The following is a 27,329-nucleotide window of genomic DNA, read 5'->3' as shown; positions in this document are numbered from 1 at the left end:
ATGACTCATTTGGTAATACTTTCAAAATAATTCACCTCTCGATTCCAAAAAGGCCCAAGTGTGTCTGTTTTATCAGCACTGAATCCTCAGAACAGTGGTTGTCACTTAGTGGGCAACAATAAATATTTAATGAAAGAATAAATGAGAGCCATTGCTTTCTGTGGCCATGAGTTGTATCAGCAGTCCTCCAAGGGTGATCCCTGGCCCTGGAGCATTAGTATCACCCGGGAACTTTTTAGAAATGTAATTTATGAGCTTCTACTGATTAGAAGCTCTGGGAATGGGGAAGGGCAATCAGTGTTTTAACAGGCCCTCCAGGTGATTCTGGTTCATGCTGGAACTTGAAGGCCCCTACACAAATTTGGTACAGCCTATGACTAGCAGCATCTCTGCTGCTGGGCATTGTTTCTTGCATTTCTTAAACTCAGTACTTTCACAAATAAAGTGGGTTGGAGGATAGGAACAAGAACCGGAACCTACCACATCTTTGCCTTGTTAGATGCAGTTGCTTTTCCTTAACTTTGATCACGCTGGCGGCTATTGACTTTATCCTCAGGCTTGTTTACATTTCCATTCCTCCCTTCCACGTTCTATCTGGGGCCCCTGTGTGTTCGTTCGTTCATAACACTCACAACACGCCTCGTTTCTTACAATTAATTTATTCACTTGCTTGCTACTTGCTGCTTATGTGCCTCCTTGAGGGCAGGGACTAGAGCGGTCTTGTTACTGTATTAGTCCTGGCATCCACAGCTGAGCCTGGTCCACAGCGGCTAAAACGTCTGTGGGCTGAATGGCTGTAAATTCCACAAGGGCAGAGGCTGCGTGCCACCGCCTTCTAGCCGGGTGCTGGGCAAATAGATGGTGCTCCATGAAGATGGGTGGAATGAATGAGCTCAGGAAATGAAAGAGAAACCGCCCCTTTACCAAGATGGCAGGCCAGTTCCCTTTACCAACATGGCCGCTTGCCCGCGTGGACCAGCGGAGGGCGGCGGGCGTGGGGCGGGGCCGGGAGGGGGCGGGGCCAGAGGGAGCCGTCAGGTGCGGCCCCGCCCCGCGCCCCCCAGCCCCCGCCTGCTCGATTCCGGATTGGTCCGGTTCCAGCGCCGCAGCCCGGCGGCCGCGCCGTGGGGCCGCGCCGAGCGCTCGCCACTTCCGGCGCGTTGGGGCTGTTGGTCGGGGGCGGCCGCGCGGCGCGAGCGGGCTGCTCCGGGGCGGGCGCGCGCAGGGATGCTCCGGGGGGCGGCGGCAGCGGCTGTGTGGGCTGAGGCGGCAAGGATAACGTGGGCTCCCGGGCCTTTCCCCTGAGTCGGCCGCTCGGACTGCGCCGCCCAGGCCCCTTCAGCCTCCGCCCCTTCAGCCTCCGGGCCGGGCCCGCCGCAGCTTCTGAACGCGGGGGCCGGGGAGCCCCTGCCTGGGCCCGGAGCCTCCCCTCGGGGGTCGGGCCCGGGCGGGGGGCCCCGAGCCGCTGCCCTCCTCGTCGGCCCTCCGAGCCCCATTTCCTGCTTTTTTCAGTTTCTTTGGGGAGGGGCGGGTGGGTCTGGATGAATTATTCCGGGGGTCCCCGATGAGGCGGGCCGGGGGGCCACGCTTTTTTTAGAGGGTCCCCGCGAGGCTCGGGGGTGGGGAAGCGGTTGTCTTTGCATGGGCGGGGGACTTCCCGAGCCTGCCGGGACCATGACCTGAACTGTGCGAGCCGGACGTGTCCGAAGCCCGAGAGCCAGCTCACCTGAGCCGCCCCCTCCCCCGGCCAGCATGGTAAGTGGGGTCCGAGCCCCTTCCTTTCCGGGTGCCAGGTCTGAGCGGTGGGAGCGGGCCCGGGACTGCTGAGCCATCGCTTCTCCCTGGGGCGGGGAGAGGCTCGTGCCGAGTCCGGCAGTGACACATGCGTGCAGGGTTTGCAGCCCGGCTCTGAGCTCCCATCCACCCCCCCCCCCCTCCCCAAACCCTCCCCTCCACCCCGCCTCCCGCCCCAGGGATGGTTCAGGACTGGGAGGGACCTGGACGCGGAGCAGACACAATCCTTGCATCTGTTGTTTGCCTCTGGTAAGTTGTAGGTCATCACGACAGTAGCTAACAATTCTGTGCTAAGTGATTGACATGTGTTATTAGTACACCAGCCCTGTGTTCTGAAGGAGGGAGATTGAGGCACAGAGCAACTAAAATATCCAGCTCAGGGTCACTCTTAAGTGACAGTGGAAAGGTTTGAACCTGGTTTGATTTCAGAGCTCCTAATGGAACACACTTGACAGAGCTGGAGTGGATCTTGTTTTAGCCGGTTCAGTCGTGTCCGACTTTTTGCGACTTCATGGACTGCAGCCCGTCAAGTTCCTCTATCCATGAGATTGTCCAGGCAAGAATACTGGAGTGGATTGCCATCTTGGTATCTGCGTATATACAGGGCAGCTGAGAGGGTTTGTGGTTTGCAAAGGTCTCTTACCTAGATCGTAGCAAAGTCAGGAACTCTGTTGACACTCACCCTGCCTGTCTTTCTACTACATGCTCTGACCTTTGCCCTGGAGTGCCTGGAGATCTCTTCATCTTTCCAGATCTGGTTCAGAAGCCACCTCTTCTGAGGATGACATTCCACATTTTCCAGGCCCAAAGGCACTCTCAGTACTCCCTGAGATTTGTGCACATCTGTTTTTAAGCATTTGTCTTGTTGGAGTATTTCTGAGCGTAGATGTCCATTGCAGTGGACTCAGTTCCCTCAAAGGTGAAGTTGTCAAAACTTTTATCTTCCCTGGCTCTTGGTACACAGTAGGCCCACTGAAAGGTGGTTGATCGTCAAGTCTGTGTTTGAGCACCTCCAGTTACAGGGTGCCCATTTTATCTGTCACTCTGGGGGTTTAGTAGAGAAAAGGAGGCCATGACGTCCGCTGTGGTAATAGATCTTCAGGCCAGTGTGGTTTTCTGAACATTGGAGTGTCCTGTGGGTGATGTGTTAGGTCTGGGGCAGAGAAAGGAGACCTAAGCTGTAGCCCTTCATGGGGCTTATAACCAGTCAGATAAAATGCACCATTAATGCCAGGCAGCACTGTATAGTATTGCCTAATATACCATGTGTAGGTAGGATGGATAGTGGCAGGTCAGTTAAGTTTTATGAATCCCAGTGTCCTCAGCTGTAGAATGTGGAGACAGGAATTCTCTAATGAACAAAGGTATGAGGTGTAACATTGAGTGAATGATGAAAGTAGTTCAGTGGTCCTTCATTGATTCTTTCAGTGAATTAAAAAAATGGTGGTAAAATATAGGTAACATGAAATTTACCATTTTAAGCATTTTTTTCTTTCTTTTCTTTATCTTATATGCACGAGTTTAGTTGTTCCATAGCATGTGGGGTCTTCCCGGACCAGGTATGGAACCAGTGTCTCCTGCACTGGCAGGTGGATTCTTTACCACTGAGCCACCAGGGAAGCTCCATTTTATTTTTTTTATTTTTATTTTTTTTGGAAGCTCCATTTTAATCATCCTTAAGGGTACAGCCCAGTCACATTAAGTACATTCACATTGTGTCCATCCCCAGAATTATTTTCATCTTGTAAAACTGAAACCATACCCATTAAACAAAAACTCCCATTCCCTTCTTCTCTGTCCCCTAGTGACCACTTTTCTACTTGTCTCTCTGAATTTAACTACTGTGTAAGCCCTCATATAAATGGAATCATACAGTTTTTGTTTTTTTTTGTGACAGGCTTATTTCAGTTAGCATAATGTCTGCAAGGTTCATCTGTGTTGTAGCATCTGTCAGGATTTCCTTCCTTTTAAAGACTGAATAATATTCCATTGTGTGTGTTGCCCACATTTTGTTTATCCGTTCATCTATTGATGGACACTTGGGTGTCTTCCACCTTTTGGCTGTTATCGTGAAAAATGCTGATATGCATTTATATGTATGCATCTTTTAATGAATTTAAGTTGCCACTGTGTGTGAGGCTCTAGTGAATGTCAGATAAACAAGACAGACAGGTACCTTCTCTCAGGTAGCTGACAACATTGCTTTAGAACATTTGGGCAGAATTTTACTGTTTATCGACTTAGCTGGCCAAGCACCCTTGTATTCAGGTTTCATTTTAATTGGCAGTCAGGAGAGCGTTATGAAAATAACCACCTTTGAGCAATTAATTGTAAAGTAGTTGACTTCATGATCACCATTTACAATCTTTTTCTGAGATAAGTTTTGAGTCAAGTTTTTTGTAACCTTCCCCTCACTTATTTTGGCACACAGTGGGTGACCACAGCGGATGTAAGGCCAGTAGGCCTGTCAGATCATGTCCTCTTCGCAGCACTGACACCCGGGGTCCGTCTCCTTAGGTGTCCCAGGTTCGGGGGTGTGGCTGGGGCAGGCCTTGCCCCCGACTGCAAGGAAGCTCTTGCTGGGTTTGTGTCTCCCTGGAGGGGAGGGATCACAGTTCTCTGTTTGTTCCAGAAACTCTTTCCATTTCGTACTGACTTAACATTTTTGCTTTAAAGAGCCTTGAAAGAGTTGGCAAATAAGTTGGGGCCTTTGTAATATCTTCTTTTTAAAATTTCAGTTCCCTAATAAGATGAAAATGGTATAATAGGATAGAACTACCATTGATTAAGTATCTACACTAAGCTAGCTGTGTTTCATTTATTTGTTTCCTCTCAGTCATTCAGTATCAGTTACGCACACCAGCCCTGCTAGGTTGGTTACCATGTTGCCTGCCTTTACTACCAGAGGAGGAGGTGAAGACATCTGGTGTAGGATACCTGTTTAACAAGAGGGGGAGCTGGCATTTGGGCTCAGGCTGCCCTTCTCTAAAGCTTCTGCTCCTTAAGGTACAGATGCTGCCTCACATGGAAGATGGTTGGGAATGTCAGTCATCCAGTTATGTTTTATTTGGTTCTGAGATAGTGATGTGGGCAAGGGACCATGGGAATTTCCTTTAAAGTCTCCCTCTAGGAAGACGAGTTTTGACCTGCAAATTTAGGACTAGTGAAAGATTTGTAGGTTCAGCACGGAATACCTAGAACAGTGAGACTGTAACTACCTTTGATGAAATCATCATTTTTGGGTTGAATTCCCATGAGTTCTCAAGTGATGTAACATCTCAGAGGTTCCCACCACTTCTCTGAAAAGTTCTTACTTAATGTCAAATTCGCTTATGGAAATTTTGTGCAAAATTGAACCCTTGCTTAAACTAGTGGGTTTTTTTTTTTTTAGTTGCCTGGAAGATTGCTTTGGTTACTAAGCCTTCTCATTTTTTAATGTCCTCTTCCGTGAACAGTCCCTGTAGTGGAGGGAAAATCAAACCTTAAATTTGGCTCCTCACTTGGTGTGCCTTCCATTAGTTCAGCAACTGTATTGCATTGTGCACTGCAGGACTGGAGGCGTGAAGAAGCTGTGGTGGTGGAGGGAGACCACAGGGCAAGGTTCAGCAGTGCTCACGTTCTCAGTGGCAGTCATGGCCCAGAGGTTTCTTGGGAGACCGGTTAACTATCCAGAAATAACTTGAACAGCTTTTGAAAAAATGAGGAGATGGTATGGTTCAAATGATAAAATGACCTGCTAAACAGACCCCCAAAACACTACTAACGTGGTGTCAAGAAGTTATTCTGTACAACAGGCCAGAGCTTTGTAATGCCTCAGTTTATTCATCTGTTTATTGACTTCCTGCATCAAGCTTAAAATCCTAGGATCTGTGGATACATTATCATCATGAAAGAGTTTCTATGAAAGAAAGTGAAAGCTGCTCAGTCATGTCCAACTCTGTGACCCCATGAATTGCAGCCTGCCAGGCTTCTGGAGGTCCATGGAATTCTCCAGGCCAGAATACTGGAGTGGGTAGCCATTCCCTTCTCCAGGGGATCTTCCCAACCCGGGGATTGAACCCAGGTCTCCTGCATTGCAGGTGGATTCTTTCCCGCCTGAGCTACCAGGGAAGCCTAGAATACTAGAGTAGCCATTCTCTTCCTCAATGATCTTCCAGACCCAGGGATCAAACCCAGGTCTCCTGCATAGCAGGCAGATACTTTACTATCTGAGCCTTTCAAACAATGCCAGGAGGCAGAGACTATTTTTAGTTCCCATTTTATAGATGAGAACATTCAAGGCCCAGAATGGTTAGGCAGCTTCTCAAGGTCACACTACAACCAGGTGATAGAACTGGCATTCAGAGCCTGGCAGCCTGGTCCAAGAGTCAGTGTTCTCAACTGCTACACTTTTACCCCAGCAAGGGTTATATTGCCCCTGACCTCTGGGAGTCAGTTTGGTGAGGAAATGGGACATATATTCTGGTAATTATGAGAGGCTGTGTGATAAGGTTTAGCATAGTAGAAGAATAGGGCTTCCCTGGTGGCTCAGATGGTAGAAAATCTGCCTGTGATGCAGGAGACCCGGGTTCGATCCCTGGGTTGGTAAGATGCCCTGGAAAAGGGAGTGGCAACCCACTCCAATATTCTTGCCTACAGTCCATGGGGTTGCAAAGAGTTGGACATGACTGATTGACTGACATGTAGTAGAAGAATTCATTGGTATAGAGGTAGCACACCTGAGGGAGGTTAGCGGAGCAGAGGGGCCGGGGAAGAGTTCCCAGGAGAAATATTTGAATCGTGAAGGATTCAGAAGAGTTGGACAAGGGAAAAAAGGGCCTTCTAATTGAAAATTTGCAGACAGTTACAAAGATTAGATATAGATCAATAAAGATAATAGAAAATAAGGGTGGAAGTGAAGGAAGGAATTAACATTTGTTGAGGGCTCAGGACTTTGTAGAGCTCAGTAGTTGTGGTGCATGGGCTTAGTAGGGGCTCTGTGTGTGCGTATGGACATGGTACACAAACATGCTATTTTTTCTCATCGTGAATACCTTTACTGCTACCTTCCTGGCCAGCTGCTGCTCCATTTCCTTGTTCCTCTGCAGCAGAACTCCAGGAAAGAGTGATCTTTAATTCCTCACCTTCCTTCCATTCTCTCTTAAGCTCACTTGTCAAGGTCATGCCCCACAGTTGTTGAACATAGAGGTTAGTCCTCATCTTACTCAATCTGCCAGTAGCATTGGACACGTTGAATACTCCCTTCTCTGTTAAGTCTTCTTCACCTGGCCTCCTGGACGCTAAAATGTGCTTTTGGTTCTCCCCCATTTTACTGGATATTTCTTCCTCATCCCGCTATCTTTGAACAGGTGGAGTGCTCTAAGCCTCAGGCCCAGTGAGCTCCCAGGCTGGACCTGTCTCCTCAGTTGCATTTCTCACATACACAGCTGCCTACTTGACATGCAAGCTTGTTTGTCAGGCGTAGCAAATGTAACCTGTCTAAAACTCCACTCCCAATCTTTGCCTTAATTCCTTTCCACCCACAGGCCTTCTCTGTCTCAGTTGGGGGCAGCTCCATCCGTTTAATTGCTTGTGCCAAAAACTTGGAGTCATCCTTGACCTTTCTTTCGCTTCTGTCCCACATCTGGTCCATATCAGGAAGGCTGATTGTTTTCTACCTTTGAAATGTAGCCAGGATTTTCACTCCATGTTCCCTCTGCCGCTGTCTCTCTAGTTTAGGCCTTCAGCATCTCTTGCCTGCAGTGCTGCAGTTGCCTCCTAACTGTTCTCTTAGCTTCTGACCTTGCGCCTTTATAGACTGTTTCAACGCAGTAGCCTCAGTGGTCCTTTGAAAAATCTAAGGCACCTGATATCTTTGTTCTGTTGCCTTGGCGCCTCAGCTCACTTAGAGTGAAGGCCATGGTGGCCCACGTGCACCTCCGTGGTCTCCTGTGCCCTCCATATTCTGGCCGTGATTATTCTCTGAACCCGTCTCCTGCTCTTCCCCGTTTGGCTCATTCCATTCAACTACCCTGGCCTCCTTCCTGTCGCTGAGATTCTCCAGATGTGTGCCTGCCCATCGGTTGTCTCTCCTTGGGCTGTACTTTCCCCTGGATATTACAGGAGCATGTGAACTTCCTCAAGCCTGCTCAAGAGGCCAGTCCTTCCCAGTGAGGCCAGTCCTTATTGAGAACTGTGATCCCATCTCAGAACTCCCATTCCTTCACTTCTTTTTGTAGCATGTACACTTTTAAACATTTTACAAACTTAATGTTATTTATGAAGTCTATTTTTTGTTACCTCTCTGCCAAAATACTAACTTCCTATAGCTTTGCTCTGTTCACTGATGTATCCTAGGAGTGTAGAACAATTCCTGCTGTAGTGATGGTGGTGGGTTATTCGCAAAGTCGTGTCCGACTCTGCTACCCTGTGGACTGTAGCCTGCCAGGCTCTTCTGTCCGTGGAATTCTCCAGGCAAGAATGCTGAAGTGGGTTGCCATTTCCTTCTCCAGGGGCTCTTCCTGACCCAGGAATCAAACCTGGGTCTCCTGCATTGCAGGCAGATTCTTTACTAACTGAGCTATGAGGGAAACCCTAGACAGTTATGTTGTAGTTAGGAATGCTGTGGCAGTCTTGTGTGTTCAGGGTTTTTAGAGGAGAGTGAAGAGAACTTGCAGAGAGGGGGCACTTCAGAAGAGAAGGGTGTAACTGAACGTGTAGTGTTAAGATAGCGTCTATAATAGACTAGTTTGGCAGTGGTGGAGATTTTTGTGAAGAAGCAGTTAGAAAGCTTACAAAAGCAGTTAAAAGCTGGGTAAAGGAGTTTGGCTTTGTTTTTTTGGTTAAGTTTTTCCTTGAAGGAACATTGATTCATCTGCTGTGTGTAGGTTAGATTGGTGTAGGAAACCAGATAGAACACCTATGTGGATATGACAAAGGCTTGGATTTAGATTTGGAGTTAGGAGTGGAGAGGAAGATTGACCAAGAGAGTCATCACTTACAACGGACGGACTCCAGATGCAAGGGACGAAGAAAAGGGAGGAGCTCAAAAAAAAAAAAAAGGGAGGAGCTCAAGCTGTTTTTGGAAGCCTCTAAACTGGCGATTGGGAATGGTGGGAAATTTTTAATTAATTGGTGATTGGATTTGGTACGGATGAAAGCGATGATAGGTGAACTGATAGGAAGATGACAGGAGATAGGCCATGTGCTGGTAAAATAAGGGGTTTGGCTCTGTCTGTAGATAGAGAGTCATTGCTGTGTCGAGATGAAGGTAATTGTCTTTGGACAGGACAAGGATTGTGATGATTGTAGGTGGTTGGGTTGTCAATGTAAGTGTCCTGTGCAGTGACAAGGGAGATGTAACTGCACAGGCTTGGGTGAAGAGGGATGGAATTCTTGAATGTGTAGCTGTTACTTATTGCTTCTTTTTCCTCCTCCCTTTTTCTCTCCACCAGTGGTTTGTTCTGCAACCCACTGCAGACTGATTTGTCTTCACTACTTTTCAAGACCACCAGTGACCACTGTATACAGTCATCCCTTGGTATCCATGGGGGTTGGTTCCCGGAGCCCCTGAGTATACCTAAATCCACGGATTCTCAATTGATGTAGTACAGTGAATACATAAATAGCCTCTTTTCAGTTCTTATGCCTTCTTTTGGCTGTTGGCAACCACTGGTCCCTTCCGGCCTCCTGCCTGCCCTCCCCCACCCCCTGCCCCAAAACACTTTTTCTTGGTTCCCTTGGCTTCTGTGATATAACTCTTGTTTCAGTCTCCCTTGATCTTCTTTCTTATGACTTCAGCTATGACCTGTGAACCAGTGAGAACTCAGTCACCCTCTCTTGCCTTGGATATCCACTGGATTGTCCTGTAGACATCAAATTAAATGTGTCTTAACCAAACCCATTGTCTTCCATTTAGGTTAGTGCCTCCTCCCCTATACCCTAATTCTCTTAGTGATCTTGTTCACCGGACACTCCAGTGATAAAGCTGAGTCATCTTTAACTTCCTCTTTGCCTTCAGTCCCCGACTTATGGACCTGTTGATGCTGTAGCTAACTTATGTCTGACTTCAGCCTTACCCTCTGTTCCCTCTGCCTTGGTGAGGCTACTGTCATCTCTTGCTTTTGTAGTTGGTGTCTTCATAGCTTCCAGATTCTTCCTCCACCAGTCCATCTTTCCATGTTCCTGCCAGAGCTACCTCATGGACCTCAGATGTGGTCACGTCACTTGACCCCAAAGTGTTCTGAACGGAGGGTCCCCATTGTTGTCAAAGACCAAGTTTTTATCGCGACAGAGTAGTGGAAAGCACATGGACCCTGGATTTTCACAATTTCTCTTTTAATCCTCTCAGTAAGGATGAAGATGATACATTAAACGCTTATTGTGGTTTGTTCGGAATATCTTTTAAAGACTTCTCAAATTATGTCTTGTTCTGTAGCCTCTGCAAGCCAGTTGTCATTCCCAGAACACCAAGTACACTTTGCTATGTCTCTGCCTTTGTTCAGTGCTGTTCCCTCTGCCCGAACATCCTTTTCTTCTTTTTGAGACCTTACCTAACATGAACATGACCCCCTTGAGGCTTTCCAGCCACTAGTTTAACATTTATCATCTTTGATTATAGTTTTTTTTTTTACTTCTATTATTTTGGTTTTTTTTTTTTATTGTATAAGAATTACAAGACTATATTCTTGTGAAAGTGAAGTGAAAGAAAGTGAAGTAGCTCAGTTGTGTCCAACTGTTTGCAACCCCATGGACTGTAGCCCACCAGGCTCCTCCGTCCACGGGATTCTCCAGGCAAGAATACTGGGGTGGGTTGCCATTTAAGTGTCAAATAATTCAGAAGTTTGAAGAGCAAAATGGGAACTTCCTTCATCCTTTCCCCTGACTTTCTCTCCCTTCCTCCCCCTCCAAGCCTGGGGGTGGGGAGGATTGATTCCTTCTCTTTATGATCCCATAGCAGAATGAGTCTCACTCTTTACATTTCCAGTGCCCAGTAAGCATTCAGCAGATATTTAGGTAATTGAAGAAGTTAGGTGTGATGGGCCTTCCCTGGCAGTCCAGTGATTAGGACTCTGCTTGGCTTCAACCCCTGGCTGGGGAGCTGAGATCCCACAAGCTGTGTGGTGGAGCCACTCCCCGCCCAAAACAAAATAAAAAAAAAAGGTGTAAAAACAACAAATCCCAGAAGGTCAGTGTAGGCCCTTGAGGTTAGTAGTTGATAGTAGCAGCATTCAAAGAGCGTAGTAAGATTGAAATAGAGTATAATTTTTCCAAAAACCATGTAGCCAGCAAGCTCAGGTAATTTTTCGGGCAGGTAGAGGTGAGGAGCAGGTGAGCAAGAGGAGTTGTCAGAACAAATGCTGTGCAGATGGTACACTTCCTGTGAGTCCCCAAAACTGATTGCTCCTGGGAGAACTGCTGGGGGACAGGTGGGAGTGGGGGTGGGGTGAGGTGAGGTGAGGGCTGTGGATAGTGACTGAGGAAACCCACAAGGCAGAGAGAAATGAGGGAGGTGAGGAAGGCTGATGGGAAGGGAAGGAAGCTGGGGGCTGAAGGGAGAAAAAGGTCTGTGCGTGTTTCGTAATTACACTTCGTGCTAGCTTTGTTTAGGGCCCTCGTATACTCAGACAGTACCTCATTTTGTCTCTTACAGGTGTCCTGCAAGGTAAGTATGATTGTTTGTTCCCATTTTACAGTTGAGGAAGATGAGGACCCTGAGGCTCAGGGAGGGTAATGTAAGTACTCAGCTTGTCCAAAGTTACATAGCAAGTTGATAGAGATGGGCTGTAGACCCAAAATTCTAAATGCACAGCCTATGTTCTTTCTGTAGCACTAGGTTTCTTCTTAAGCCTATGCATGTTTACACAGGCATATTTACTTGAAATGTAGCCCAAGTGGGTATGTTGTCCCAGGAAAAACAGTACATATAATGATAATAACCTTAAAACTTGCATAATTTATCTCTTATAATAGAAAGGGCAGTATGGGAAAAGTTTGCTGATAACAAATGAGAGAAAAGATATTTCTGCTTATGCTCTAATGTGATAGAATAGAGGAAATGTGACTCCTGAGGGCAACCTGGTAACTGGAGCACGTTACAGAACAACGTGAAGGAAAGTTCTTTGACTTCTTTATGTGTTTCAGTTCACTTAAGCCAATTAGGCTTAGCATATGCAGTGGTTCATTTAGATCAGAGCAGCCTGCTACTCTAAAATGAAGGTTATAATGAAAAAGATCTTTGGTCTCAGACTCTCTGGAAAGGTAAAGGTATTTTATGAGTTAAATGCAGTTGAGGTGTAGAGGGGAATCATTGGTTCTTCTTTCTCTCTGCCCTGTGAGGACATGCAGGCAAGAATACTGGTGTGGGTTGCCATGCCCTCCTCCAGGGGATCTTCCCGATCCAGGGATCAAGCCTGTGTTTATGTCTCCTGCATTGGCAGGTGGCTTTTTTACCAGTAGCCCCACCACCTGGGAAGCCCTCATTGGTTTTTAAATTGGCTAATAATCAGACTTGGGATAGGTCTCTTTTTTTTCTTTTTTTTTTTTTTTTTAAGAGTAACAACTGGGTAATTTTTATAAAAATTATGTATGCTCATTCAAAATCAAGCAGTATCAAAAGGTATAAAGAACATGGCAAAAAAAGACATCCTCTAAATCCTCCTACCCTGAACTGATTAATAGTCCATATATCTTTGTTTCTATTTGTCTATAAGATAAGGAGGATAGATGTCTAAAATAAGTACTTTTATTAAAAAAATGATCATGCTGATTTTGGGGGTCCTGCTTGTTTTAAAATAAAAATTATTTTACTATCATTTGCATTTAAAAAAGTACATTTTTTGCAATATGTATATACTCACAGGAAGTTGCAAAATGAGTACAAGGCTTTCGATTGTACCCTTCACCCAGATTCCCCCAGTGGTGACATTTTACATAGCTGTGTGCAATATTAAAACTAGGAAATTGACATTAGTACATGTCAATTATTGACTAGACTATAGACTTATTTCCCTTTTCACCATTTTTTAACCTATATCTACGTGTATGTGTGTGGTTCTGTGCAATTTATTCCATGTATTGATTCACGTAACTAACCACCACGGTCAAGGTACAGAGCTGTTCCATCACCACTGAAGGTCTGACTCATTCCTAATATTTTTCCCCCCTGATACCCTTTGCAGCATTCCTCCTTGTCTCCTGGCAACCAGCATACTATCTGTTCTCCATCTCTGTAGTTTTGTCATTTTGAGAGTGTTGCGAATGTAATCTGCAGGCTGTAACCTTTTGGTATTGATTTTTTTTTTTTCACTGAGCACAGTGCTCTTAAGGTCTCTCCATTTCATTTCTGTTTAATAGCAGAAAAAGAAACAAATTAAACTGAAAAATGATTTGTTAATTTCAAACATATCTTTGCTTCAATAATTATTAGCTCTTGATAAATTTCAGTAGGTTAAGGAAAAAAGGTTATGGAAGTGGAAAACATTTCTATGTAATGGAAAACATTACAAAGATGGCATTTTTCATAAATATATTCCATGTTTCAGTTCTAGGCAGCATCAGTGAACTTCATAATAGGAAAAATAAGAAGACGTGTAGTTGTTCCACTTTTCCTTCTTTACTCTTGTTATTTTACTTTATCAGTGTCTTTAGAGCATTTATAGCCTGTTCTATAACCATAACACCATCAGTGTTTAGTCTTAGTTTTATGTTTTAAAGAATCCAAATGTCCCCCGACTAGTTCTTTTAACTATGATCTTTCCATGTCTGAAATTTTTGATTCATTTCCCTGTAAGCTAGATTTTATTGTCACTGTTAAGAAATAGTGCCTTATTTGGTGATTTGAAGATGTCTCTCTGCCTTTATATATGAAGGACATCTTGGCTGGGTATAAAATTCTTGGAATGCACTCTTTCCCTTAGATCTTGCAGCCATTGTTCCACCATCTGGGATTGGGTGTTTTCTTGAACCTTTTAATCTATTTAACATTGATGAGCTGATATATAATGTGTGTGTATACACACATACATATATATATATATATATATATATACACACACACACACATATATATATACACTTTTTTTCCAAAAGAGTTTATGGTTGCTCTGTTCCCTGAATTACTCATTTTGAAAGTGTCTGTTATCCTTATCCATAAATGACAGCTTGGCTGGGTATAATATTCATGGGTCATACATTTTTTTTTAAGAATTCTTTGGATATTTCTCCATTGTTTCCTTCCATTGAAGGTTCAGTTCAGTCCAGTTCAGCTGCTCAGTCTGCGACCCCATGGACTGCAGCACGCCAGGCCTCCCTGTCCATCACCGACTCCAAGAGCTTACTCAGACTCATGTCCATTGAGTTGGTGATGCCATCCAAGCATCTCATCCTCTGTCATCCGCTTCTCCTCCTGCCCTCAATCTTTCCCAGCATCAGGGTCTTTTCAAATGAGTCAGCTCTTCACATCGGGTGGCCAAAATATTGGAGTTTCAGCTTCAACATCAGTCCTTCCAATGAATATTCAGGACTGATTCCCTTTAGGATGGACTGGTTGGATCTCCTTGCAGTCCAAGGGCCTCTCAAGAGTCTTCTCCAACACCACAGTTCAAAAGCATCAATTCTTTGGTGCTCAGCTTTCTTTATAGTCCAACTCTCACATGATACATGACTACTGGAAAAAACCATAGCCTTGACTAGATGGACCTTTGTTGGCAAAGTAATGTCTCTGCTTTTTAATATGCTGTCTAGTTTGATCATAACTTTCCTTCCAAGGAGTAAGCGTCTTTTTATTTCATGGCTGCAGTCACTATCTGCAGTGATTTTGGAGCCTAAAAGAATAAAGTCAGCCACTGTTTCCCCATCTATTTGCCGTGAAGTGATGGGGCTGGATGCCATGATCTTAGTTTTCTGAATGTTGAGCTTTAAGCCAACTTTTTCACTCTTCTCTTAAACTTTCATCAAGAGGCTCTTTAGTTCTTCACTTTCTGCCATAAGGGTGGTGTCATCTGTATATCTGAGATTATTGATATTTCTCCTGGCAATCTTGATTCCAGCTTGTGCTTCATCCAGCCCAGCATTTCTCATGATGTACTCTGCATATGAGTTAAATAAGCAGGGAACAGTATATAGCCTTGACGTACTCCTTTTCCTATTTGGAGCCAGTCTGTTGTTCCATGTCCAGTTCTAACTGTTGCTTCCTGACCGGCATACAGATTTCTCTAGAGGCAGGTCAGGTGGTCTGGTATTCCCATCTCTTTCAGAATTTTCCACAGTTTATAGTGATCCACACAGTCAGAGGCTTTGGCATTTGCCATTGAAGGTGGTTGTGTGGGAAAGCCTGTTAATCCTGATTCATTTAATGTCCCTCTCCCTTTACCTCAGTGGGAGAGAACTTGCCTTTCTTGCATGGTCGCTGGAAGAAATCTGTATTACTAAAGTTCAGTAACTCAATTAGGTTATCTCTAGTGTGGATTACTGGGAACATGGTATGCTTACTTTCATGTTTATACCTAGTTTCCTAATGTTGGATACTTTAGATTTCTAGTGTGTTTTGCATCAGAACTACAGGAAACACGTTAAATGTATCTTTATCCATTTTGTGAGATTATCGGATAAGTTTCTAGAACTGGAATTGTGGGGCAAACAGTACATTTAAAAATTCTGGTATTTAGTGCTTTTTCTACAAAACAGTTGTATCAGTTTATATTATCACTAGTGGGATTGTGGCTGACACCAACAAAACTTTTTAATGTGAAAGATGAAAATGGCACTGCAGGAATTACATGTTATGTTTGGTTATGAGCGAAGGGAACATCTTTGGATGTTTTATTTCCATGTGTTTTTTTTCCCCTATGTCAGCTGACAATTCCTGATGTCTATACATTTTTCTGTTGGGTCAGCCAACAGTGTTTTGAAAAATGTAATTTGGCTGACTAGTTTCAGAATGTTGGTAAAATTAGGTTTGAAATAGCCTGCATATTTGGTTGATTAATCTCATGACACTAATTTTAGTTAGATTAAGAACACTATAATTTCCTGTATATTGATATTGTAGACTTGAATAAAATGATTGTCTTGGGATAGGACTGTATAATCTGGTAGTTTTGGTAATTTTCTGAACCATATTACATTTACCTTTTGCCTGATGATCTGTGTAGTTAAGTTGTGTATTCCTCCCCACTTGGTTTCAGGTTTATTTGTTATAATATAAGAACAGGTTTAATTGCAGGAAAGTGGTTCCATTGCCAGAAAGTTGCAGAACTCACCCTGGTGAATGATTTTTCTGGCAATTGTTTGTTGCTGGTCCTACCTATTAGTTTGGTGTATTAATTTAGAATGTTAAAGGAAATAAGAAGGAACTTCATAGGAGGGTTTATCAGTCACACTTAGGGTTTCTCTCATTTTCTACTGAAATTCCTCTAATGGCAGAGAGCCTACACTTGCTTAAGAGAAGGCCCTGTCCTGGGGCTTTAGGTCAAAGTAGCTCTCTGCAAACCTGAAATTTCTTGCAAATCTTGAACTGTATGTTAAATCTTTATTTTTTAGAAGTCAATAATATTATTTAGAAGTCAATATATATATTTTTTCTTCCTCTCTCCCTCTCCTTTTTTCTTACCTTTTCCTCCCTCCCTGATCTTTACAAAGATCCAGGCATATATATATATATATGTATTTTTTTTTTAAGTCTTTATTGAACTTGTTACGACATTGCTTCTGTTTTCTGTTTTGTTTTTTTAGCCACAAGGCATGTGGCGTCTTAGCTCCCCAACCAGGGATGCAGCCTGTGTCTCCTGTACTGGACTCCAGGAGTCTTAACCCCTGGGCTGCCAGGAGAGTCCCAGGCACGTATGTTCCCTTTGAGGAGCACTGTGTCCACCAGCACATTTTTCTGTTGGGGTTCACTGATCCATGTCTCCAGAGCTCTGTGGATAGACATACGTATCTGAGGAGTGCTGAAAAATCGTATCATGGTGTATCTGTGTAGGAGACTCCTTAGGAAGGGAAAAAACTTGAAGACTTGAAAAGACCTCAGAAATATAAACCATCCCCCTTTACACCTTAGGAGTGAACAGATTGAAAGAGAACTTTAAGTAGACTGCTTTTATTGGCATACTCATAGACTCTTGATATGTGATACTTGTGTTTTTGGTTATTTGTCAGTAACTTTCAAAGCCTTTGATAAATCATTTGTTATTTTAGAGAAGTGTGACTTGCAGTGCCTTCAGATGTCTGGAACAAGTCTCTTGGCTGACATATAAGTGGGCCTGTCTGATTGCCTAGCTTAGTACAGTCTGGGGGTTCTTTACTCCTCAAGGTTATGACTTGAGAGTTATGAAAAATCTTCATTACTTTATGAAAGGTAATCCCCCAAAGAAATTCAACTGGTAGAACTGATGGTGCAAATGAAATGATCTGAGGAAGTTAAAAGTTCTTAGTATAGAGGAGTTATGGACAAAGTAGAGTACAGTGTTAAAATTTGGTGTCTTGGATCCACCACACTCTAGTTGTGGAAAGAAAGGAAGGCAATTCGTAATACTAGGTGAACGCTGGGCCATGGCAAACATTGCTGATTAGAGAAAGTTGAAAAGACAGTTAACTTGTGATGTTAGTCTGTTCACCAGGATGTGTTTAATTTGTAATTCTTTATGGAAATGCAAAGTCAGGAGTGGGAGGAAGCACTGTTGGTGAATTTGGGGGCTCACTTGCAACAGAGTTCCAAAATAGTTGCAAATCAGCTGGCCTGCAGCTATCGAATGTAAACATGGAAAACGGTGACTAGAAGTTATGTGTGTGTGTGTGTGTGCACTCAGTCGCTTTTTGTGACCCCTTAGACTGTAGCCCGCCAGGCTCCTTTGTTCATGGAATTTTATAGGCAAGAATACTGGAGTGGTTTGCCATTTCCTTCTCCAGGGGATCTTCCAGACCCAGGGATTGAATCTGTGTCTCTTGTGTCTCCTGCATTATTGGCAGGCAGATGCTTTACCACTAGCTACCTGGGAAGCCCTGACTAGAAGTCATAGAAGTTTTTAACTTTTGGAAGAGGAGATGTGTACGGCAGCAAGTGATTATAGTGCTGGGGAAAAAGTACAGAAATAGGCGGTGATGATGATGTCTCTGAAGGCAGCTACTCTTGGAAAGGCTACTGAGGAAAGGAGCTTTATTATTGTCTAGGAAATTATTCCTCTATACTCTGCATCCTGTTTTTAGATAAAGAAATTTAATTATTATTATTATTAGTATTTTTTTTTTAACCATGTCATGTGGCATGGGGCATCTTAGTTCCCCAGCCAGAGACAGAGTCTGTGTCCCTTGCAGTGGAAGCACGAAGTCTTAACCATTGGACTGCCAGGAAGTCCCTAATTTTTATTTTTTATTGAAGTGTAGTTGATTTATAATGTTGTGTTAGCTTCAGGTGTACATCAAAGTAATTCAGCTGTATATATGTGTATTATACATGTTAATATAAATTATATATATATTTTCAGATTCTTTTCCATTGTAGGTTATTACAAGGTACTGAATATAGTTTCCTGTGCTATGCAGTATGCCCTTGTTGCTTATTTTATAAATAGTAGTGTGTATCTGTTAATCCCAAATTTATCCTTCCTCCCTTTTCCTCTTTGACAACCATAAGTTTGTGTTCTATGTCCGTGAGTCTGTATTATAAATAAATTTATTTGTATCATTTTTTAGCTTCTTCATAAATGATATCATGGTATTTGTCTTTCTCTGTCTGGCTTGTTTTATGTAGTATGATGATCTCTGGGTGCATCCATGTTGCTGCAAGTGGCATCATTTCATTCTTTTTTAATGGCTGAATTGATGAGTATGGTGTGTCACTGGACATTTGTGTTGCTTCCATGTCTCGGTTATTTTAAGTAGTGCTGCTTTGAACATTGGGATGCATATATCTTTTCTAATTAGAGGGGTTTTTTGGGATATATGCCCCAGAGTAGGGTTGCTGGGTCATATGATAGTTCTATTTTTAGTATTTTTAAGGAACCTCCATACTGTTCTCTATAGTGGATGCACCAATTTACATTTCTCACCAACAGTGTAGGAGGGTTTCCTTTCTCCACATCCTCTCCAGCATTTATTAAATATAGACTTTTTGATGATGGCCCTTCTGACCAGAGTGAGGTGATACTGCATTGTTGTTTTGATTGCATTTAGAGAAAAAACAAATTAAGTGATCTATCATGGATTTATGTATTCAATTTAAGCATCTCATTTTGAGATATTTTAGACTTGCAGAGGAGTTGCAAAAATAGTACAGGGAGTTCCTGTATACTCTTCTTTCATAGGAATTTATTAAAGACAAAAACAAGAGTCACAGTAGCCCAGTCTTCCAAGATTTGTCGCCAATAGTTTAGCTCAGTTTCTGCACCTGCTTGCTTCTAGTACTGTTGGGCAGTTAAAGTTGGTACTGATGTGATCACAAAGTCTTCTCCACCATTTTTTGTTTGTTTGTTTTTGCTTATTTTTTCCTGATTATAAAAGATATTTTGAAATCTGTAGACTATTTGATAAGTATAAAATAGGCAAGAAATTACCGCCATCTGATTCAGCCTCTAATAACATTTTTCTTTCCTTCCAGTGTACTTTTCTATTTACTTTTAAAATATGGTTGAGATCACACCATAAATGTATTTTTTTCTTCTGCCTTTTCTACTTAATATAGTATAAGTAGTTTTCCCAGTCATTAAATACTTTATAAATACTTACAGTGGCTCTATAATATCACATTGCATGGATTCTTTGATAGATTGTTCCATTTTTCACCATTGTAAATAATATGTGATTAATGTTTTGCTAAAAGCTTTTTCTGTGTTTCAGAAAATTGCCTTAGAATAGATTGCCAGAAGGGCCCAAAGGGTATGAAGGTTTTTTTTCTTTTTTTTAATAAATCTTTTATTTTAAAAGTGTGTCATTAGCCTTTTTCCAGAAAGCTTATACCAGTTTATTCTCCCACAAGCCATAGAAAAATACTCACCAGCATTGTGTAGCCTTCAGAAAAATTGTTGTAGAATTAGGTTTAAAAAATGGCTTTTCATTGTTCCTCAGTTTCCTTTTTTTCTTTGGTAGGGAAAGTTTTTACCAAGTTAGATTTTATTTTTGTTTATAGAAGACATCCCTTACGCTTACTTTACTTGCTATTTATCCTTTACTGTCATCTATTAGAAATGGTGCCTTAAGCATTTTTTCCTGTGGTCTTAAGTAGATTTTTATTATTATTTTTAATTGTGGTAAAGTATACATAACAGAAGGGCTTCCCCAGTGGCTCAGCAGTAAAGAATCTGCTTATAATGTGGGAGCCGCAGGAGACATGGATTTGATCCCTGGGTTGGGAAGATGCCCTGGAGGAGGGCATGGCAACCCACCCCAGTATTCTTGCCTGGAGAATCCCCATGGACAGAGGAGCCTGGTGGGCTACAGTCCATGGGTCTCAATGAGTCAGACACGACTGAAGTGAGTTAGCACGGCATGGTGCACGTAACAGAAAGTTGACCATTTTGAAGTGTACAGTTTAGTGGCATTAAAAGTACATTCACCGTGTTATGCAACTACCACCACTCCACTCTCTAGTTCTAGAGCTTTCTGTCTCTCCATTGGAAACCCTGAACCCAGGAATAGTCACTCCCCATTTCTCCCCCTTCCTAGCCCCTGACGACCGCAGAGCTGCTTTCTGTCTCTATAGCTGTGCTTATTCTGTTGTCTCATATATGTGGAGTCATATTCGACTTAAAAAATAGTCACAACCTAAAAGTTGAGACTTATGTTTTGTTTGGTGAAAACTTTTAGGACTTAAGGCTGAGAGAGACCATCTCAAGTAGTCCTGAGAGAACTGCTCCAAAGAGTGGAGGGGAGGAGTCAGGTTATATAGAAGTCTTAACAACAAAGGGCAGGTAGTCTGAACATCAAAAGATTACTACTAATTAGCAAAAACCAATGGACATGAATTTGAGCAAACTCTGGGAGATAGTGAAGGACAGGGAAGGACAGGGAAGCCTGGTGTGCTGCAGTCCATAGGATTGCAAAGAGTCACATATGACTTAGCAACTGAACAGCAAAGAAAATCTGATACCCCAAGTTAAGAAATTTAGCGATTTTTTTTTTTCCTATGTATGGGAAGATGCAGGCGTCTGGGCTCACTGAAATCATTCCTTTCAAGTGTATCTAAACTCTCCTGGGGCCAGTATCCTGTGTTTTCACATTCTGAGCTCTCTTGAGCTCACGGAGGGAGTGGCTGCAGTCTGATGACTGTTAGATCACAGGTACTTCTCTCCTTCCTGAGTGCCCTGAAGGGCTGGAATCGCTGATGACTGTGACATCCTTGTTTATTGACATGGCAGGAAGTATTCCAATTCTCACAATATCTCAGTATCTTTTAAAGCAGAAAAAAAGATGAATTAGATTAAGAAAAATTCAAATTGAATCTATATATTAATATTAGAGTTTGAAAATTGACAGTCCATCTATTAAACAGTCTTAATTCAGCATATTTAGTTGGTCAAGATTTCCCATCCCTGGTTTATGATTGTTGGTGGTGACAGAGGGCGACAGGCCTTGTGGGGAGGAGGGAACCTAAAATTAGGACAAAGATAGAAAGAATATGGTGCTTGGAGAATGAAAGCCAGTGAAATGAAAGCACATTCCATGGCTGGGAATATAGGAAGCCCTTCTCTGAGTTAACCTCTGCAGCAGCATGATTTGAAGAACTTTAGGTAAGATCATCCCAAAAAAAAAAAAAAAAGGCAACAAAATTGCTTAAAAATGAATACGTTTTTGACAGTGTCTAATACACAGGAACTCAGGAAGTGCATGAATTTTTGCTTAGAAGTAAGATTGGTATTGAGGATTGCAAGGACAGAGAAGGGTCGGGGCATCTGTTTTTCATGTTTGATCTCTTCTCTGGAAGTCCTGGGAAGTGGGGGAAGTTTTGTGTTTGGTTTTTAATTTTTCACATAAACGTTTTTCCAAGGGCCTTCAGAGTTTGATCATATACTCACTGAGATGGAATGCTTCGTGTAGATGGAGGATTGTATTTATGGAACCATATATAGCTTCCGTGGTAAATTCTTCTGTGGGCAAGTCAGTGTCTTGTTCTCTTAGTCAACATGTTAATCACTTTCCCAGAGTGGGTGGGGTCAGTGTCAGTCAGCAAAGCCAACCATCAGCACTTGGGTTAGAGATACCTCAGTGCCCCAAGTAGGCAGTGACCTCATTTTATTTCAGCATTGCTTACGATTAAGCAGTTAAGGACAGAGTTTTGCAGTAGGTATTCAGAAAGGAGTGCGTTCAGTGTTTAGTGATTTTAATACATTACTGGATATCTGAAGACTAGTATAACCTCTTGTTCAACAACATGGGTTTGGGGCCTGAGTTTGAATCCTGGCTCTTCCACTTAACCAAGTATATGACCTGGGACAAATTACTTAATCCTTTTGGGCTTCTGTTTCCTGTCTGTGCCATGGGATTGTTACGAGGATTAAAGGAGTTGATGTCAGTTCATTAGGACACTCTGGGGAAGTGATTAACTTGTTGACTAATGAAAACAAGGTACTGACTTGCCCACAGAAGAATTTACCACAGAAGCTATATATGGTTCCATAAATACACCGAGCACCAAGTTAGGACAGGGCTTCCCTGGTGGCTCAGTCGGTAAAGAAACTGCCTGCAATGTAGGAGACCCGTGTTCGATCCCTGGGTTGGGAAGATCTCCTGGAGAAGGGCATGGCAACCCACTCCAGCATTCTTGCTTGGAGAATCCCATGGACAGAGGAGCCTGGTGGGCTGTAGTCCGTGGGATGGCAAAGAGTCTGACACGACTAAGCGACTAACACACGTAGGACAGTGCCTGGTATGTACCCAGTGCTGAGTAAGTGTTAGCTTTTTAAGTTATCACCGTTGAGTAACTAGTTTACAGCTTCACTTAATGTAAGAGAAAGAATTAAAATAGCTCCTGTGACAGGTGTTTATTAAGTGCCTGCTGTGTGCTTAGGTAGACCCTGGGAATAGAGATGAGTTGGAGGTAGTCTCTGCCTCTGCACTCCAGGCCACTGGAGGGACCTAGCAGGAAATTTCTTTTTTCTCTCGTTCTCTCTCTTTTTAAACAAGTGAACAAGATACAAAATTTAAACAATGCAATAGAGTGTACAGAGGAAAGTTGGCCTCTTTCTGTTCCCCTGCCCCTAGTACTCCGTTCTCTTCTTTAGAAGCATCCACCGTTACCAGTGTAAACGAGAGAGAGAGAGAGAGAGAGAGAGAGAGAGAGAGTGAGAGAGTGAGAGAGTGAGAGTGTATTTTTCTCTTAGCCACTCTACCTCTACTGATGGCTAGCATACTGTACTTACTGGTATATTGTTTCACAGTTGCGTAGTATTCCATGATGTAGATGTACCTTATTTAACTAATCTTGCTTTGATGGAAATTTAGGTTGTTCCCAGTCTTTTGTTTTATAAAGTGTTGACCTGAAGATCTTTCACACATAAACTTTGGGCGGGGGCTGGAGACTGCTAAAAGTATACTTGCTGGATGAAGCTGTCTGCATTTAAATTTTCGTAGATGTTGCTAAGTCTTCTGTTGCGATGGTATTGGTTTTCAGTCTCACCAGCATTGTATGCAAGACAAAGAGGTCATTTCAGTTCACCGTCTTCTGTGTAATTTTAGGAAGCCCACAAACAATGACTGGCCCAGCCGTGGCCAGTAGGTTTCATGGAGGTGGTGCTGTTTTTCAAGGAGTCTTGTAAAATGCATAGATAGGAGTTCTATAGGTAGAGAAGGTAGGAATGGCGTCTGTGAAGACGTGGAGGTGTTATGTGGAGAAGCTGGGTCTAGCTGGGGCCCAGGGCGGGTGAGGAAACTGGAAGAGGGAGTGTGGACACGGTGAAGTCCAAGGGCAGGTCAAGGCCAGGTGATGGGGTGACTTGATCACCCGTGATGGTCAGATGGCAAACACCCTGCATGGTGGTGAGAGGCTTCCAGTTGAAGGATACTTAGAGAATTTGTAAACCGGTCTTTAGTAACCATTTATTACCTGAAGAAAACTTGGCATACTTGGTGGAACCTGAATCAAAGCTGGAAGGGCTTTAATGCTAGGAATTTTAGTGTGGTGATTTCTTAGAGAGATCCTGAATGCTGGATAGGCGTTTCAATTCTCCTGTTCATCCCTGTTAATTCAGTAGTCTCTGATTGAGTCTGTATTATGTATTGGGGTTCTCTGTAATATTATTTCCTTATAAAAACAAAAGCAAACCAAACAGCTTTTGCTGCTGCAGTCATGGATTTGGTTCCAACCCATGTTGTCCCAAACACAAACAGAAGCCTGGAAGATGATGGCACCGTTCGTATAGTCTTTGTTTGTAGCCCTGGTGAAGATGGTGGCATTCTTGGAATTTTTTTGAGCCTTTAGTTGACTCTTACTTGGAATTTTTGTTTCTTTGGTGTCTTCCTTTTTTTAAAGGTTACTGACTCATCAATGAAATAGTGAAATAGTTTTGCTCCTTTATGGTTAAGGGTGCCAATGGATTTGTATGTTATGTCATTGACTCCTCATAACTACCTGGTGTGGGGGGAGACTTGTAAAACCACTTTGCAAGTGAAGTACCTGAGGCTCAGAGAGATGGAAGTTATTTGTTCAAGGTCATGCACCAAGTAAGTGGTGAAGTTAGAGGTCAGACACAGATCTGGAGAGCCCATACCCCTCTGGTTATGCTGTGACAAACAATTCACTTTTAAGGCATTCCCAGGATCGGTAGTATCCAGCCTTCCCAGTAACGGTAGAAGGGCTCACATAGGTGGAATGGTGTGGAATTTCTGTCCCTTGGCTTTGGGCTGTTGCCCATAGTGAGGAGCAGAGCTTAGAGGTGGAAATCAAAAGCAGCACTTTCTCTTTCCCTCTCTTCCTCTCCTTACCCCAGTTGAGAACCATGAAAAGGGCCATAATGTACTCCTCTTTCCAGCTAGTTAGTTGTTCCTGTTACGTGGGGATTGGAGGCTGGTGGAAAGCTGTTGAGTCATCCCTGCTTTACCCGGGGATATGAGCAAGGCCAGGGTTCCTGGCAGGTCAGACAGTTGGACAGGAGCTAAGTATCCATTTCCTTTCTCCTGTGTACCTCCCACCTCCACTTCCCCCACTCCCCTCACCCCCCCAAAAAAACCACCCCTGGTGGCCACTGTTCTGCCTTTGTAACCCAGTGAATCTTCAAAGGGCTGGAGGCACAAGATCATGTAGAGTTTCAATATTACAGTAGCTTTTCATATTGTAAAAGTTACAGCTTTTAAAAAAAAATCACAGTCATGAGTACCAAGCGTTTTCTTGAAAGTAAAACTTAAAAGACAGCTGCGTCGACTCGTAGTGCTGTGCGGAACCCAGCACGCAGGAGAGTCCCCGGCCGAGAGAGTTGCTCTCACCAGAGCACACGGTGTTGCCTTTCCTGGCGGCTGGTGGTCGCCGGTGGTGGCGGGAGGAGCGTTCAGCGCCCCCAGCCAGGAAGCGTCACTTCCCCCTGAGCGCGCGTCTCGCCTGAGCAGAGCATCGCACTCCCTGCAGCGCGCAGCGCCCTCGGAGGCCCGCTGGCAGCTGCCCGCGTGGCCTCGCGGTTTATGCTGTGCGGGATACACCAGCACCCCTGGGCAGTTGGCAGTGGTACTTTGAGAGCCTTAGAGTAACGTGGCTGATCGGAAATTAAGAATTACAGTATTAAGGTGGTGCAGGGTATATTGAGAGGGACAAGCTGACGACAACTTAGGGGACTTTGTCTTTATAAGAGCAAATCCAAACGTGGAGGGTGAGCTGAGAGGAACGTATAGTGAGAGAGGGATGACTGTATTAGCTAACATTTACATAGCACTTTATCATCAACTTCCCTGGTGGCTCAGATAGTAAAGAATCCGCCTGCAATGCTGGAGGCCTGGGTTCGGTCCGTGGGTTGGGAAGATCCTCTGGTGAAGGGAATGGCAACCCACTCCGGTATGCTTGCCTGGAGAATTCCATGGACGGAGGAGCCTGGCGGGCAACAGTCTGTGGGGTCGCAGAGTGGAGCGCGACTGAGCGATTTAACACTTCTCATTTTCCTTTTATCATCATCAGCTGCGTGACACACACCTGAATGCATTTAGTCCAAGGATGCTTGTCCAACAGCTTGCAGGATTTGCCCAAAGTCATGTAGGCTGTACTCTGGAGTGGGGGCTGCCTCTCACCTGACATTTTCTCTGTGGCCGAGGACCTCTTAGTGTTAGCACTGGCTCGCATGAAGCCTCTTCAGTCATTTCTCATGTAAAGAGCTCTTTTTCTGTGTCCCTTCATTCCTGCTTTGATGCCCATTTGGGGGATTGTTGTCTGTACCCGAGGTAGGAGTTGTACTGGAGCACATTCTTCTGGGCTCTGTATCCCTCCTCACATTTTTTCCTTACCACAGGAGAGATTGATCACTGATTTGTTTATGATGAGTGCGTGGTGGAGAGGGGAGCCTAGTAACATGGCCCGCATCTACCAGGTGCAAAGTCATTGCATCAAAACCACCCAGCTTTCAAGCCTTTCACCTGCCTCCCCACAGGAGAAGTTCATGTTGCTCTGTGTCCTGCCTTTCCGTTGTGGCTGGACCTGGGCAGGCCGGGGCAGTTCAGAACAGGAAGGAGGCTGCAACTTTGCCCTTTCTAAGGAGGACATTAGAGTTTGATCTGTACTTCGTCTCTTGAGATTATATATCAATGGATAGAATGAGGGTGAGGGAAAGGAAATGATTATATATCAATGGATAGAACTAGGACGAGGGAAGGGAAATGATTATGCTCTCCCAGATTCCAGCACTCTGTAATACAGACTGGAGATGTTTGCCAGAATTTCAAACGAATGTTATTTTAACTGTTATTTAAAAAGCCAGTTCTATTTCAGAGTAATTTAGGAGGAATGTGGTATGGGTTTTGCAGGAGACTTGCTCTTAAACAGTTCAGGTGGTAACAACAATGAAATGAAGTCATTAACATTTGAGCTGCAGTGGTAATTGTGATTCACGTTTGCTGTGGTTCATCAACCCCTCACCCATCCACTTCCTGACTTCATCTGAGGCAGGGTAACAGCAGGTCATTCATCATCCCTACAGCGCCTGGAGCAGAACTCCTCTGTGCTTCTTGAAGGGGTGGAGGAGCCACGGCTGGGAAGGGACTCTGGTGGCCCTGCCCAGTGACTTGACCAATAGCTGGCCGACTTTGGGCAAGATTCTCTCTCTGAGCTTTATTTTCCTGATCTATAAAAGGAGGTTGACTTGCTGTTCTTTGGGGTTTGTTTTATTTCTCTCTTAAGATTCCATGGTCCTGATTTAGGAATTCTTGGTAGCATGCCTTGTGTTAAAATGTGCTCAGTGAGTATCTTTTGAGTTTAATTGACTCCGCATGCGCATGTAAACATTCATCCTCCTGGGATATGTACCTGGGAAAGAGAAGCAGATGGGACTGTGAACAGAGAGCCCAGTCTTGGCTGTATTACTCATTTATTTTAGACAGTTTCTTGCAGAATAACTATTTTTATCATTTGCTTTTTTGGCTGTCTAATTAAAGCC

The 27,329-nt window shown here is 43.7% G+C and overlaps 1 protein-coding gene across 2 annotated transcripts in view; it reads left to right on the top strand.

Moving 5' to 3' along the window:
- Positions 1 to 1,102: 1,102 nt before the first annotated feature.
- XPO6 (exportin 6) overlaps positions 1,103 to 27,329 on the top strand; it is a 109,657-nt gene continuing 83,430 nt past the window's right edge. For both annotated transcript variants that reach the window (XM_043454824.1, XM_043454823.1), the window contains exon 1: positions 1,103 to 1,755. In XM_043454824.1, the coding sequence (XP_043310759.1) occupies positions 1,753 to 1,755 (3 nt within the window). In that variant the 5' untranslated portion in view covers positions 1,103 to 1,752. The remainder of the gene's footprint in view (positions 1,756 to 27,329) is intronic.

Source organism: Cervus canadensis, chromosome 32 (assembly GCF_019320065.1).
Source record: "Cervus canadensis isolate Bull #8, Minnesota chromosome 32, ASM1932006v1, whole genome shotgun sequence".
NCBI classification, from domain to species: domain Eukaryota; kingdom Metazoa; phylum Chordata; class Mammalia; order Artiodactyla; family Cervidae; genus Cervus; species Cervus canadensis.
Note: the sequence above shows the minus strand (reverse complement) of the source record. Positions and strands in the feature narration are given on the sequence as shown.